At 38.5% G+C, this 14,196-nt stretch overlaps 1 protein-coding gene across 2 annotated transcripts; it reads left to right on the forward strand.

Moving 5' to 3' along the window:
- The first annotated feature begins 337 nt into the window (after positions 1-337).
- On the forward strand, positions 338-9,708 carry LOC111321440 (rho guanine nucleotide exchange factor 39). 2 transcript variants are annotated; one of them, XM_022924321.2, is made up of 15 exons: positions 338-399; positions 517-589; positions 1,319-1,494; positions 2,733-2,948; positions 3,461-3,579; positions 4,037-4,107; positions 4,238-4,369; positions 4,505-4,539; positions 5,244-5,338; positions 5,720-5,828; positions 5,927-6,015; positions 6,376-6,505; positions 6,989-7,384; positions 7,729-7,823; positions 8,592-9,708. In XM_022924321.2, the coding sequence occupies exons 2-15, from the start codon at positions 547-549 to the stop codon at positions 8,692-8,694; spliced, it is 1,809 nt and encodes a 602-aa protein (XP_022780056.2). In that variant the 5' UTR covers positions 338-399; positions 517-546; the 3' UTR covers positions 8,695-9,708. The 2 variants fall into 2 exon arrangements, with proteins under 2 accessions (XP_022780056.2, XP_088592081.1); XM_088735955.1 differs by having other exon boundaries at positions 353-589.
- Positions 9,709-14,196: the final 4,488 nt, after the last annotated feature.

Raw genomic sequence — 14,196 nt, forward strand, 5'->3', positions numbered from 1 at the left:
AAAGACATGTTTCTCACCCACTGCCACGTCCCTCAAGGCTCTGACCGCTCCCTAACTCCGGCTTGTCGCCCACTTACCGGGGCAAATTACTAACTACGCCCGAATAAGGAAATGTCATTAGTAGTCCCGGAATCGTTTCATTTTTTTTTTCATTGAGCGCATATATTTGTACTATTGATACTGATTTTTACCGTTCAGTGTGGGAACAAGATGCACCGTTAGGTATTTAGGCTGCTTTGCAGCTATTTCCGGAGTAGTAGCTTAGGACAATCCCTGAATAAAGCACTGGGGAGCACTGGGTACTAACTTGACGAAACCTCGTACTTCTTGGCCAGCAGAGTTCTTTAGTACCCAGGTCATCGTCGTTCAGCAGTGGGTGGGAAGTTTGAACGTTAAAATGTTCGTTGTTGTTTCTCTTGAAATTTTTACAATTTTTGGTTCCTAGAAACTTCTCTCTTTTCACTGTGCAAAAGGTGTTAGTAGTCGACGTTTTCGTCGTTCTTATCTGTCAAATAGGTGCTGGAAAAAAAGAGTATTGCAAAAATCATGGCCTCTGTTAATGGAAATGCAAGTCCCTTTCGTCCAAAGTGTGAGTTTTTGAAGTTATATTGACCTTTCTTATGATTTCTTTCAACGTTTACTATTCGACCGATCTTTTAGGGATTTTAAGGGAGTTTTTTGGCCATAAACTGTAGTGCTTACATGTGCAAAGCACTAAAAGTTGATCGAAACTTGGAAACATTTTGAAATACAGTTTGATACACGATTGTTTCCATCAGAAATTTCCTCAGAGAAGCGTGCACCACTCGTCAGTTTCAAAGTAAATAGATCTTAGGATTATTCCCGGGTGATTACTTTCAAATTGTATCATTGTATGCACTCGTATTATGCATGGATAACAGCTCTGAGCTGCTATACATATACAAACACCTTGCATCTTTAGGAACACCTCATATACGTGTACGTGTGTCGGTATGCTTGGAAGAGCGAATTCCACTAGGACAGTAAATGGTTTGAATCCAGAGGTAATGGATGATCGCGTAGTCTGATCGCACAGGTGAAAGTCGTCCAAACACTGCTGTCTTGTTCGCTATGACAACCTTAGCGGAAACTCGATTCTGACGTACATGATCATAAAATTTTTACTATATTAGTGTCACTCGGCGAGATGCAATAATTATTAGGTAGCAGTGTATTGTAGAGCTTGTCATGTTATAAGCTTTTCTTTTGCTGGTGTATATACAAAATGTGTAGACACTAGAAGAGAATTTATGTTACCATTGGAGCTGACAAGAGTTCATCTTTTTCCACATAACAGTTAACAATGCCAAGAAGTTTCTGTCTCTACAACTGTCACAAACAAGTCAGGCAATTTCTGCTGAATTCAACCACATGCTTCGTAATCAGACGCTAGCCAGAAAGAGGAAAAAGGTCATCAATGAGATTTTTACCACAGAAAAGACTTATCAGGATCACCTGCATGCTATAACATCTGTAAGTTTAGGATGAAATCTAAAGCTATTCTCTTTGAGAAAACCTTTGAGGAGACCCTCATTATCAGGGCTCGACACTAAATTCAGTTTTGGCTAGTGGTTGTCAATTTCCACTAGCCAGTTTGGCAAGTAAACAAACTGAAATTGTCGTAACATCTAAAAACATCTAAGATGTCACTAGCCACTTGGCTAGCTCTAAAGTAAGTTGAAAAGTTAGTGTCGAGCCCTGATTATTATATTTATCAAGGCTCAAGGACACGAATGTTTCTTCACCTGCAAGTAAGTTTGAGGCCTTGATAATGAGTGTCAGATCCCTATCAGACATCTGACCAGCTTGCTTTGCTCAAGGCCCTAACCCTTTAATTCCCGAGATCTGATTGTCAATTCTCCCCTGAGATGGTTGCTACACACTTCCTTGTTAATTAGTCACAAGAATTTGGTGTTTTATCGACTCGGAGATAACAACCCCTGCCTGATAAGTTTGAGTATTCTCATTACCTATTTGCTGGATAATGTATGGATGTTTTAGGGAGAAGTTACATATTCATCACTTTTAGGAATTAAAGGGTTAAACTTCCTTGCACCAAAGAAACATTTGTGCCATAATGTTTCCAGAGGAATCAGTGTGTTCCTTATGGCTCTTTCCATAGAAATTCTGGATGCACAACTCTTGTTGTGTAGTATTGCTGAGAATTTTTACGAGTTGTGCCGTATTTCGACTCGCTCATAGGGCGAGTCAAAATACAAACAACGGATAAAAATACTTACTACTCAACAAAACGACTAATAAGAGATTTATTATCCAGTGTGCCAAATTGTTATTTCAGTGTGGGCGAATTTCGCGGATATTTCTGGAGTACAAATATCATATGATATTTGTACTCACATTATTTGTATGATATTTGTAGAAGTGAATATCATATGATATTTGTACTCATCTCATGCGTTATTTGTACTCTATGAAGTACAGTTGGATAATAAACATATATTTTTTTTCGGAATGGATTCTCGGTTCTCAAAGTGTTTTTTTCTATCTATGAGTATAAATGGTTATTGTCAAAGTGTACCTTGCATTTGCCTGCTAATCTTGTAGCAGGGTAAATTTCTGGAGGGATACCAATGGGACCATAAGGCTTACTTTACTCTATCTTACTTCATGTACTTCTTTTTAATCAATTAGACACACCTTGTATTATTGGCAAGTGTTCAAACTTTTCGTGTCATAATTTGAAATTCCAGCAATTTCTTGCACCTCTGCAAGTTGCAAGCATCTTGCCACAGAATGTAATTACCACGATCTTCTCCAATGTGGAGGCAATTCAAGCAGTGAACAGGGAGCTTTTGAGTCACATGGAAACATTAGGCCTTGGAGATGCCTTTTTAGCCTTGGCACCCTTCATTAAACTTTACAGCACCTATGCCAACAACTTTGCTACAGCACAGGCTACCTTGCAGGTAAATAAAAAGCAGAAGCAGACTAGTATATACGTTTTGTTGCTTTGATCCCTAAGAATGACCAGCATCCCTTTATTACATCCATTTTGAAATCACTGGTGGTCCCTGTAATCTAATTGGCTCTAATTGGTGTGATTTATAAGTGAATCGCACCATTTTTTGCTCTACATCACATTATTTTATGCTTGACTGAGTTTTTGACACATGATGTCAAAGTCTTTCTGTTTTGCATACAAAATAAGATGTAAAAGTGTTTCCAGTTCCACTTTTTGTTTAAAAACCGGCTCAGTACTACATCAGTAAAAAATGTTTGAATTGACCAAGTCCTGCATTTGGGCGATTTCAAAATGGATGTAATAAAGTGGTAATTGAACCTCGTGTCGTGCAATTTTGGTCTGAAATCACGCGTGTGATTTCAGCCCAAATTGCACTCCACTCAGTTCAATAACCATTATGAATCATATCTTAAAGGGTCACGATTCATTCTTGTGTGTTTTTGTATTTTTTTTTAGGAGTGGGAAAAGAAGAGTGTGGAATTTGCAAATTTTAAGAAAGGGCAAGAAATGCATGAGGAATGCAAAGGACTGAATCTAGGAGCATTGCTGATAACTCCAGTACAACGAGTTCCAAGGTAAAAAATATACAAAAAATTGCAAAGATACTTTTGTCACAAGTTTCCAACTCCCATGTGGACCATAGCAACTTGCAGTATAGGTTGTTTATTTTTTTTAGGGAGCAGTGGCAATCATAAAGGGTGGCTTGTGAACTTCAAGTGATTTATTGTGCTGCATAAAGTGAAATCCAGTTTCCCAATGCACAAATTCCATGTTTCTATATTTTTAGATAATTTGGTTTTTATATATAATCTAAATTAGTCATCATTAAGGGTTTTCCAAGCTGAGGTTTCTAAGTGTTTTGAAAGCTTTTAATTAAGAATTCTTTATGGTGGCCAATCTACATTTATTTATCAAAATATACATCTTGCAATTCCCCTCCCCCAACCCTTCACCGATGCAGCACCACAGTTTCTCAAGAAACTTACCCCCTTAATTCAATTCTGTATTTGAATTTCAATTTTGTTCTTTCAGGTACAAACTATTACTTGAGAGTCTTCTGAACAAAACTCCGAAAGACCATCCTGATTTTGAGAAACTGCAAGGTATGATATACATTTATGATGCTGGCCTTCAGTGCAGGCATGTTGTCGAGGGAGTACAAAATAGCATTAATATTGAATAAAGATGGATTTTTGACTCTTAAGAAAGTTCTATTTTGATCATGTGTTTCAGAAGCTACAGTTGAAATCAACAAGGTCGCACACCACATCAACGAGAACATTCGACAAAGGGAAAACTTCCAGAAAATGCTCTCCATTCAGAACTCGCTTACGGGAGAAGGGGCTCCGAAAATTCTTGCTCCAGGTAACAAATGAATCACTGTTACAAAAATCATGATGTGATATGAACTTTTTGACGCAGGGATTAAAAGTGATTATGTCAGGGTTAAATTGCTTTCAATTGATTCATTTTCGTCTTCGATTATTTTTGTTTTCTAAGGGCGGCTTTTTATCAAAGAAGGACCACTTTTGAAGGTAATTAACAGTTTTTGATTGCTGTTCAAAATGTAGCTTTTCGATGCTGTGAGCAAAGAAGTGTTTTAGATGGGCGTGATTCGTTGTTTTTTCCACATCAAATTTCATGCTTCTTTTGGTTTTCTGTGTCCTTTTTTTTTTTTTTTTTTTTTACATTTGTTTGGACTCTCACGGCCCCATGTGCACTTTTGTGAAAAATTTTAAGGAAAAAATCCCCGTAGGAGAGCTGAACGCGATTGGGTGAGCTGGAAAACGCTGTGCGTCCCCGCTGTATGAGGGCCGATACCCAAAATTCACTTTGATGACTTAATAATTTTCGAAGATGTTTTTACGACTTATGAAGTCAGGTTTGTCCACAAACGCTATACTTTTTCATACATGTAATTAGGAAAGCAAGTGCAGAGCAAGGGCACGAAAACAAGCGTGTCACCTCTATCCCATTTCGTTTCCCTTCCTTAAATCCCTTATCAGTAACAGGTGGCTTTTATTTTGATCGCGCTTTGGACAATTTTCTACTGTTAAGGCTTCTCACTAAACTTGCGGTTACGTTAATATCTTATACATGACGGGATAGATATCGAGTAGTGTAACCAATCAGCATTTGTGATGGAAAGCTAGTACATTTAAACTCGATGAAAATAGGTTTGTAAATAGATTACCAAATTTTTGCCGATGAGTGTTTTTTTTCTCTTTTGTATGGACAGGTATGCAGCCGAGGGTCTCAAGAGAGAATGTTTTTTCTTTTTTCCGACATCCTCCTCTATGCCAAGAAAGGTGGCTCACTGGACAAAGACCAAAGGTATAGAATAATGCACGCGAAAGTGTATGATTTATTGGTTAAAAAAAGAATTCGCTCGTGCAGCAAAGAGAACGGAAAGAGATTCCTGGAATGGCGAAAAGGATTTGTTTAACTGTTCTCAGTTGATAATTCAGTGCCATGAAATTGAAACATTTCAAACAAAACTCTCATAAGTAGAGGGAAACCTGTGGAGAACTTTGATCGGCCAAAGTAGCGCACAAACCTTGAAAGTTTGTCACGTTTTATCCACAACTTGAGTAGCAAGTCTAAGAAGTTTGTCACGTGGGGTCTACAACCTGAATAGCAGGTCTTGCAAGTTTGTCACGTGTGGTCTACAACCTTAATAGCAGGTCTTACAAGTTTGTCGCGTGTTGTTCATAGCTCGTACTTATGCCGTCGCGTTTTACCATTGGTCGACTGCGAACTGGAACAAGTGTTAGGTGGAACGGCTGAAAACGACGAAAACGCTGGTGCAGGAGCCCTGTTTAAGGTACGTTGTAAAGATAGCACTCGGAACTTCCTTTATTCGTTGAATTGTTGACGGTACAGAGCCATTTTGGTTTCAAATAACCCTCATTTTAATCGCAGATAACTTGTAAGGATAAATCCCTGCTGTTGTACTCCAAGTCAAGAACAGAAGCACTGACGTGGTTTAGATCAATCCGCGATGCTACAAGGTAAGACGGTAAGATTACAATGGGCGTTACCACGAAGACCAAACACCTTGCCAATACCCTCTTCATATGTCCATCTATGAGTAATTGTTCTTGGGAATTGCAGTGCTTCTTGATTGGTTGTCGTAAAACCAAAACGAAAGTAATTGCAAGAGCCAACCAGAAGGAAGAATACTTCATGGAGTCAATTGGAGAGGACGAAAGACCAAGTCGCATTTGATTGGTTGAGAAAATGGCGCGAGTATTTTGGACCAATCAAAGAGCGACGAAAGAAAACATAAAGCAATCGAGGATTACTTTTGACTCTCAGTTGAAAATGTCTTTATTTTGGAAATGGTATAATTAGTTATTCGTTTTCTGCAGTGACCTGAGAAGTTGCCAGGCCTCCTTACGAAAGCCGAATAGAGAAGATTACGAACTTCCCAAGCAATCGACCCCTTTGACTCGATCCGCCGTGAGGAAGGCGCGTTTGGGATTAGGCATCATCCGACAGGTGACGTAGCCTTATGATTTCGTTTGGCTTGAGGTAACTCCCGCGATAAGATTAGTGTCATATTTAAGTGCAGTCGAAAAGCAAGCGAAGGGCAGTGATGAAAGTGCCAACTATGAATTTCAGGGGTATGGAAGGGGTGAGAAGTGCATTCGAAAAGCAAGCGAAGGGCAGTGATGAAATGGCCAAACCTGTATTTCAGGGGGAGGGGGAGGGGGAAAGCTGCCGGAAGAAAGGAGTGGATGATGCGGGATAAAAGTTGTTAAAGTGTGGTTGCAATAGGTAGATTTAAAATAGTTCTGTTATGTTGAAATAAGGAAATAAAACAGAATAAGAAAATTGCGGATACAAATTACACTTTTTGATTGTTTAATCGTACAATAAAGCAAAACGATGAATGAAAAAAGAAAAGCTTTCTGTCGGGTTCTATTAAGATTTATTTGACCCATACAATTTATCGCTAATGATTTTCGCACATTTGTGCAGGATTCGGCCGCTGACTGTGCGAGTCCAGCGGTATGCATCAAAGACAGCCTTTACCCCCTGAGGAAAGAGCTGCTAAACAAGCCAACGCCTGTTCGGACGACAAAACAAGTGGCTCGAAAAACGCCTAAGAACGGGAAAACGCCGAGCAGCGCACTAATAACACGAGCTCGCAGCAAAGAAACTGTAATAAACTCTCCGTGGCTAATTACTGAGGGCGCAGCATATGAAAAGAATACGAATGACAATTGTACAAGCACAGATGAGGTTCAAACAAGATATTGCGGGGAAACCGGAGGGATGAAAGAATCTGATGGCGGTGCAAGCGCTAGGCAGAGCTGCATAACGACGCGTGGAAGAAAGAGGAAATTTCCTTTAAAAGAGAATCTAGAAGTCGATGTAAGTTCGTTTGTTCTGTCTCTAAGTTTTGTGGTCCTTTGTGGAGTTACATACGGAAGCCGAAAAGGGACAATCAAAAAATATTTTTCAAATCCCGAAAAATATTTCAAATCGCAATATTTATTTTAAACTCACTGTCGAAAAGTTTGACAAATCCAAAGATATTTTGCAAATCCAAAAAAAATATTTAGAAATCCAAAAAATTTTTTTCAAAATCCGCTTCCTAGCATTTGTACAACTTGAACAACTAGGCCCAAATTTTATAAGTTTTCTGTGCTGAAATAATTGTCTCTGAATAGTTCTTTTGGATTTTGGTTTTGTTTTGTTTTGTCTTTGTTTCTTAGCTCTTTTCTCCAAATGAAGTGGTCAAGAAGCGTTGCCTCCGACCCAAACTGACCGAAATGTCTTGTGCCCGTGCAGCTGGGTCTCCACTTAGGAGGTGAGGACTCCTTGGGTTTACCTATAGCAGCTCTTGTTATACCGCCTCCCGGTTAGCTCAATGGATAGACCGCTGGACTGTTGTGCGGGAGGTCGAGGGTTCGAGCTCAGGCCGGACCAACACTCAGGGTCTTAAAATAATTGAGAAGAATTTGCTACCTTTCAATAACATCAAGAAATGGTTAGATATTCTAGTCTTCTCGGATAGGTACGAATAAATGGAGGTCCCCTCTCCTGCAGGGTTGGGGTAGGAGACGTTAATTTCCCACACACGAGATTACTGTGTGATGGATGTCCTCCCCTGGTGTGGGTTGGGTGGGTTTATTCGAGGGCCATGTGTTAGAAAACTCTTTACTGGGTTAATCATGTTTCTACCCTCTCGAAATAAAGAACATTGTATTGTATTGTATCTCGATCTTGTAATAGAGCGCTTTCGATTGCGTGTTGTAAAACCCAAACTAGACTTATTTCGACGACCAATCAAAACAAAGGAAAATACCCTGAAGAGCCAATAGGCACTCAAAATAAAAACAAGCAAAGCGCGAGAAAACGCGGATGACCAAAACGTGATTGGTGCAAGTTTTGCATCTGATTGGTCGAGAGAGTGGCGCTACTTTTCTTGACTAATCAAAGAGAAAAGTAAAGCAAATTAATACAATCCAGATTACTTTCCTCACTGAAAATTGCTCTACACTGAACTAAAGACACTAATTCACAAAGCTGTTCTTTCAGTTCTTGTTTCATGGTGTTATTCTCTCTTTACATATAGCGCCTTTGACCAAGTGAAGCGAACACCAGCTAAACTCAGAACAACAAAGTACGTGATGGAAGATGGGGGTCTCGTGCATTCTACGGCTTGTGCTGTCATGTGAAGCAAGCTTAATTTGAAGCTATTTAGGACGGTCTTTGATGTTTCCAGAACGACACGGTTATTGGCGTGTAGCAATGAAAGCACTCGTACCGTTTGTACGGTAAAAGTTTTCATTTTCCTTTGGGGTTAGAATATAGTCTGTCGGAATGGCTTGCTTAGGGGAATATTTATTAAAATCAGTTGTAAAATGACATCTTGATCAGATTTGTTGTAAAACTGATAGTCTTCTTTTAAGAATTGGGGCCTCGCGATTGTAAAATGTGAGATTATGCGATCAGTTTTGGTTATTTACATCTAGGTAAAAATTACTTGGGCGCTTACGTGCGCGTACTAGATGGAGCAATTTTCAATTGAGCGTTAAAAGTAATGCGGGATGGCCCATTTCCGAATTACCCTTACCCTCTTTTTCAAAGGAAGTTCTGGTGCTGATCCTTTCATATGATGATAAGTTTCATTTACATGCAAATTAAACTCATTTTCACATGAATGGTTGAGCACCAGGCCTCGTTTTCAAAAAGAGTCTACCAATGAAAAGAATAGAGGCTGATAGTTTCGAAAGAATGAAAAGAGTCTAGCAATGAAAAAAGAGTCTAGCAATGAAATTCGAAAATGGCCTATCGCTTTGGCTTTACTTAACTTTGCTCTGTGATTGGTCTAGAAAGTGTCGCGCCATCCTCTCAACCAATCAGATGCAAAACTTAAAACAATCGCGACCTGGCAATCGCGTTTTCCCGCGCTCCAAGCAGTTTGCTTGTTTTCAGTTCGAGTTCGAATCCTCATGGGCTAATGATAATGTGAACCTCTGTTCTGATTGGTCACTGTGATTATTATGGGTTTTTCGACACTCAGTTGAAAACTGCTCTAACGGACAGAACTAATCACGAAACAGTTTTACTTCTTTTGTGGAATGTTCTGAATTTGAACCACTAAGAGATCAAACACTTAAATCCAGCGAAAGTACCATTTAGTAAATTATGAACGTAGTTGCACCAATAAATCCATATTTTTGTAAAGAGTTGCTGTCTCACTTTTGTTGGACTACTCCGCTCTGACGAAGGGCTAACACTCGAAACGTCAGCTTTAGTAACTTTTTACGGAGGCCAACTTGAATTAATTATCTTGTTTATTATACATTATAGTCACCATCTGTCTTCTCATTGGCTAAACGCCCACAGTTAATTCTGGGAAACAGCGCAACCTACAGATTATTCACTAATCTATACCTACAGATTAGTGAATAATCTGTAGGTTGCGCGCGCAATGCATGATTTCCGGTGGAGCAATGTCATGTTCACGGACAGCGAAGTAAGAATGGCTTCTCGATTCGCTTCATCGACCCAGCGAGAAATTGAGAAATTACTTGAAGATAAAGATTCGGAAAATACTAAAAGATCGACAGTTTACTTCAGTGATACTTTCTTTAGAAATGCATTTAACTTTTCTGCACTTGATTGTTTTATAAAAACGGTGAAAATTTGTTTACCACACAGTTGTGCATTTTTAAGTGTTCGAAAATAAACTGTGTTCGCTGCGATAATGCGTTTGGCGTTATTTTCTTTAAAACAATGTATAATAAAACAATTATTGGATTCGGTTTTTGTGATATCCGGAATAATTATGGTCTCGGTTAGTGTTATCAGCCTTCGGCTTCGGTTGATAACACCTACCTGGACCTTGATTATTCCGGATATCACAAAAACCGAATCCAATAATTGTTTATTATTATCCAACTACACTTAGACGAGTACAAATATCACGCGGTATTTGTACTCGTCTATTGTAGAGTACCGGTTAAACATGTTTTCTCGCATCGCGCAAGCGAAGAATTTGGATTGTAGTTACGAAAAAAAAAAAGTGACGGACAATTTGAATCATATTTCCGACGACGAAGAGTCAGAAGGGCTGGCAAATATAGATCCAAGTTTATTAGATGAATCGAACAAAGAAAAACAGCTTGACGACCAGAAAATTTCTTCATTTAATGAAGAAAATAGAAACATACGTATGATGCACGATCCTCGCAGTAGATCCTCGCTGCACTAGTATCGCAGATAGAGCGCTATTTAAGCAATAGCGAAAATCAGACCTGAAAAAAATCAGGCCTGTACGGGATTCGAACCACTGACCTCTGCGATACTAGTGCAGCGCTCTAACCAATTGAGCTAACAAGCCAACTGGGAGCAGGCCGTTAAGTTGATTCGTAATAAACCCGTGAAAGTGATAAATCAGTACAATGAAATATATGATTGTACCAAAATAGAAACAGCAACTCAACGCGCCAATTCCGTTCCGCTTCGCATACTTCTGTAAATAAATATCGTAAATAAATATCCACGAAATTCGCCCGCACTGAAATAACAGTTTAGCGTGTCGGATAATAAATAACTTATTAGACGTTTTGTTGTGTAGTATCGCTGAGTATTTTTACTCGTTATTTGTATTTTGACTCGTCCTACGGGCTCGTCAAAATACGGCACAACTCATAAAAATACTCAGCGATACTTCCCAACAAAACGTCTAATAAGATATATTTATTATTGTTTGTCGTTTGTTTACTTGCTGCAAGACTTTTAACAACACAGCTCAACCTTCTTGCCATTAGGCGCCACCATTTTGAATACCGAGAAGCTACTGGGAACGAAGTTGAAGATAAGCTACACCTTAGCACAATTTTCCTGATGCCTCTCTCCCCCAGTCTCCACCCGGTAACGACTCGCTAACACCTTTTGCTTTTCCTGGTACTCCCTTTGTTCGAGGACAATTTGTGAGCCGTTTGGATGAGAATAGTACAGCATTTTAACAACACTCATCGCTGGCTCTGTGATCTCGTTAAAGAAATCTCAAACGTTAATTATTTTTGTAGCGAGGTCTTCTCTGAAGGGAAACACTTACTCTCTCATTACAAAGGTAAACAGATCTTTTTTGTCAGCCTTTGTATCTGTGAAGTTTTCTCTCAGCTGTCACCATCTGATCTGGTTACAAATCGTCACTTTTCAGCTTCAAACCAGCATGTAATTTTAATATTTTTCTTTTTTTTTTTTTAAGATGAGTGGGTTTTATACTTTTCATTTATTAGCGGTTTTGTTTTGAAAAAAAAATATATATATATATATATATTTATATATAAAGCTGAGGATAGTATTTGTCGTAAAAATAATGTATCTATGCTGGAATACTATTTGAGAGACAATATAACCTTCACATTCGGTTGAGGTAAAAAAAAAATGGCATGCGTGGGGAAGAAAGAATCACAAGCGAAATCCAGCGTGAAATAACTTGCTTATGGCCCGGCAGGGAGGTTTTATCGTTGATGCCCAAATGTAATTTCTAAATGGCAGTGGTAAGCTTTTAACTGCCGCATTTCACTGCAATGTAAGTATTTTATCAGGCGGTCGAATCTGTGCATGTTAATTGACAATTGTAACTATATTTTTGCTGTCGATCTTACGGTTTAAGATCTGGATCTCTTTGTAAGACATCGATAACTGATTTTGCTCATTTATATTCGTGCTCCCTCCTTATAGGGTAGCAACTGATCATATTCTTCGAAACAATTTCCGTTGCATTTCAACAAAACGAAGAATGTGTCAAAGAAGAGTTTGCCGTCATTCGATTAATTGATTTCGACGTTTATGTTACAAATATCGCAATTATTTTCGCTCTGTTTGCGGTAAGTACATTGGTGTAGATGCGCTTATCTGCTGGATATCCCCACACGAAGGAAAATAACTGTCACAGACGAATTGATCCTTGATAAAGTTTTTGAAAACAAAATCTTCATTTGGCCGAATGAATCGAAATGGGGCCGACTCACGCAGCGAAAAAAACCAAGGTTTTGGGGTGTTTTGGGGGCATATGTTAAAACAAAAACTCGATGTGCAGCATAAATCCGTGTTAATATAATCGCATTTCTGTCACTTCACATTTGAAGTTTCCTCTCTGGACCGATCACATTTCTTGTGGTGTTTACAGCAAACTCAGCTAGTTAATTATGATGGACTGAAAAGTAGATTCATATGCTTAGTGAAAATTAAATTTTTGGCCTAAAGCTTCGGCGTTCGTTGAGAACAGTGTTCTAAATGTTCGCAATAAACGAAATAATAGACTTCCTTGAAGTTCAAGTTGGATTCTGCGATAACAAAGAAGGAGATTACGGGCGTCGCAACATATCTTTCTAATTTTGAATGCCAGGTGCTAATGTGTTACAACTCTACTCAGGTGTATATTGTTTTGGAGGGTAACAATACAACGGAGGATTTGTGGCGAAAAAATCGACAAAATGTTAAGATACTGTAAAACATCTTTTTGGCGGTTGGGTAAGCAGTGTGAGAGATTTGTCTGTCTTACCTAGCGGCTAAGATTTCACTTCGAAGCAAAAGAGATATTTCAAAGTTGTGCAAAGACAGGTTGTTTTCTTTCTTAACGTGCTTTTGTTAGCTTTCTTACTTAGAGTTCACAATCACCCTTTTCCTTTTATGGTACTGACCACGTCGAACGTAGTATGGAATCATGGGTAATCTGCACTTAAATGGCGCGAAATGCAGTATCTTAAATGTCAAACCGAACACACAATTTACCTAAAATTTAACATTTTTTAATCCAAAATTAGAAAAGGTCTACATCTTTCAAAGAATTTTCTGAAACGGCAGTTGCTTGCTCCGCTGTAAATAGGTCCTATGCTATTTCACGAACTACAATAACACAGAATACCAGTTAAAGAAAAACAAACATTTGCCATATATCTTATGCGTTACAAACGAAAAAACGTTTAGAGAGGCCATTACTTGTTTGCACTAAGATGACAACCAAACGAAATTTTAAAGTTGAGATCGGAATTTTCTTTTTTTTTTTTGTAAGATCATGTGTCACTTTGTGCGCGAGAAGAATACAACGTTAACTTTTTTTTTTTTTTTTTTTTTTGTAGGCTTGTTCGTTCGTGATTTCCTTGGTCGTGTAAGCGTGTCTGCGTTAAGTTATGCTACGTTAGTCCAATAGTTCGTTGGTTTGCTTGCATTTGAGTTCATTAATTCAGTTTTGCGATTGCGCATATAACTTTCCTAAAGTGTGTTTCAATCGTTTCTTCTCTCACTCTTCTCGTTCCGTGTTTTTTGTTGCTTTGTTTCCCAATTTGTTTGTTTTCACGCTTCAACTAAAATACAGTTTGTTCTTTCCAGCGACAAACTGTCAATCACTATCACCTTTGTGAATGTTGTCTCATTGCAAAACACATTTTAGTAAACAGTGCCTGGTAGACCAATAGAAATGTCTCTGTAAATACAGAATCGTTTGAGCTTTGATACAATTTGTATCAACACAATACCTTTTCGGCCTTAAAGGGCAATAATATTGTTAAGCTTTAAAATTTCTTATATTCAACCTCGATGTATCTGTCACAGAATATACAATTCAAAATAGCAAATTAGTTTCTTTTCTTCGTCGTGAATCTAGTTTGGCTTAGGCAACTGAAGTTACCGTGTAAATAATGCCTAAGTGGTTTATTTAT

This window comes from Stylophora pistillata, chromosome 10 (genome assembly GCF_964205215.1).
Source record: "Stylophora pistillata chromosome 10, jaStyPist1.2, whole genome shotgun sequence".
Lineage (NCBI taxonomy): Eukaryota > Metazoa > Cnidaria > Anthozoa > Scleractinia > Pocilloporidae > Stylophora > Stylophora pistillata.

What these genes read in the sequence shown, in the direction of transcription:
- LOC111321440 (XM_022924321.2), top strand. Translation starts at nt 547, where the DNA reads ATGGCCTCTGTTAATGGAAATGCAAGTCCCTTTCGTCCAAAGT. An exon ending in TCCGAAAATTCTTGCTCCAG is followed by an intron (nt 4,370 to 4,504) that starts GTAACAAATGAA and finishes TTGTTTTCTAAG; the next exon opens with GGCGGCTTTTTATCAAAGAA. An exon ending in GCTGGGTCTCCACTTAGGAG is followed by an intron (nt 7,824 to 8,591) that starts GTGAGGACTCCT and finishes CTTTACATATAG; the next exon opens with CGCCTTTGACCAAGTGAAGC.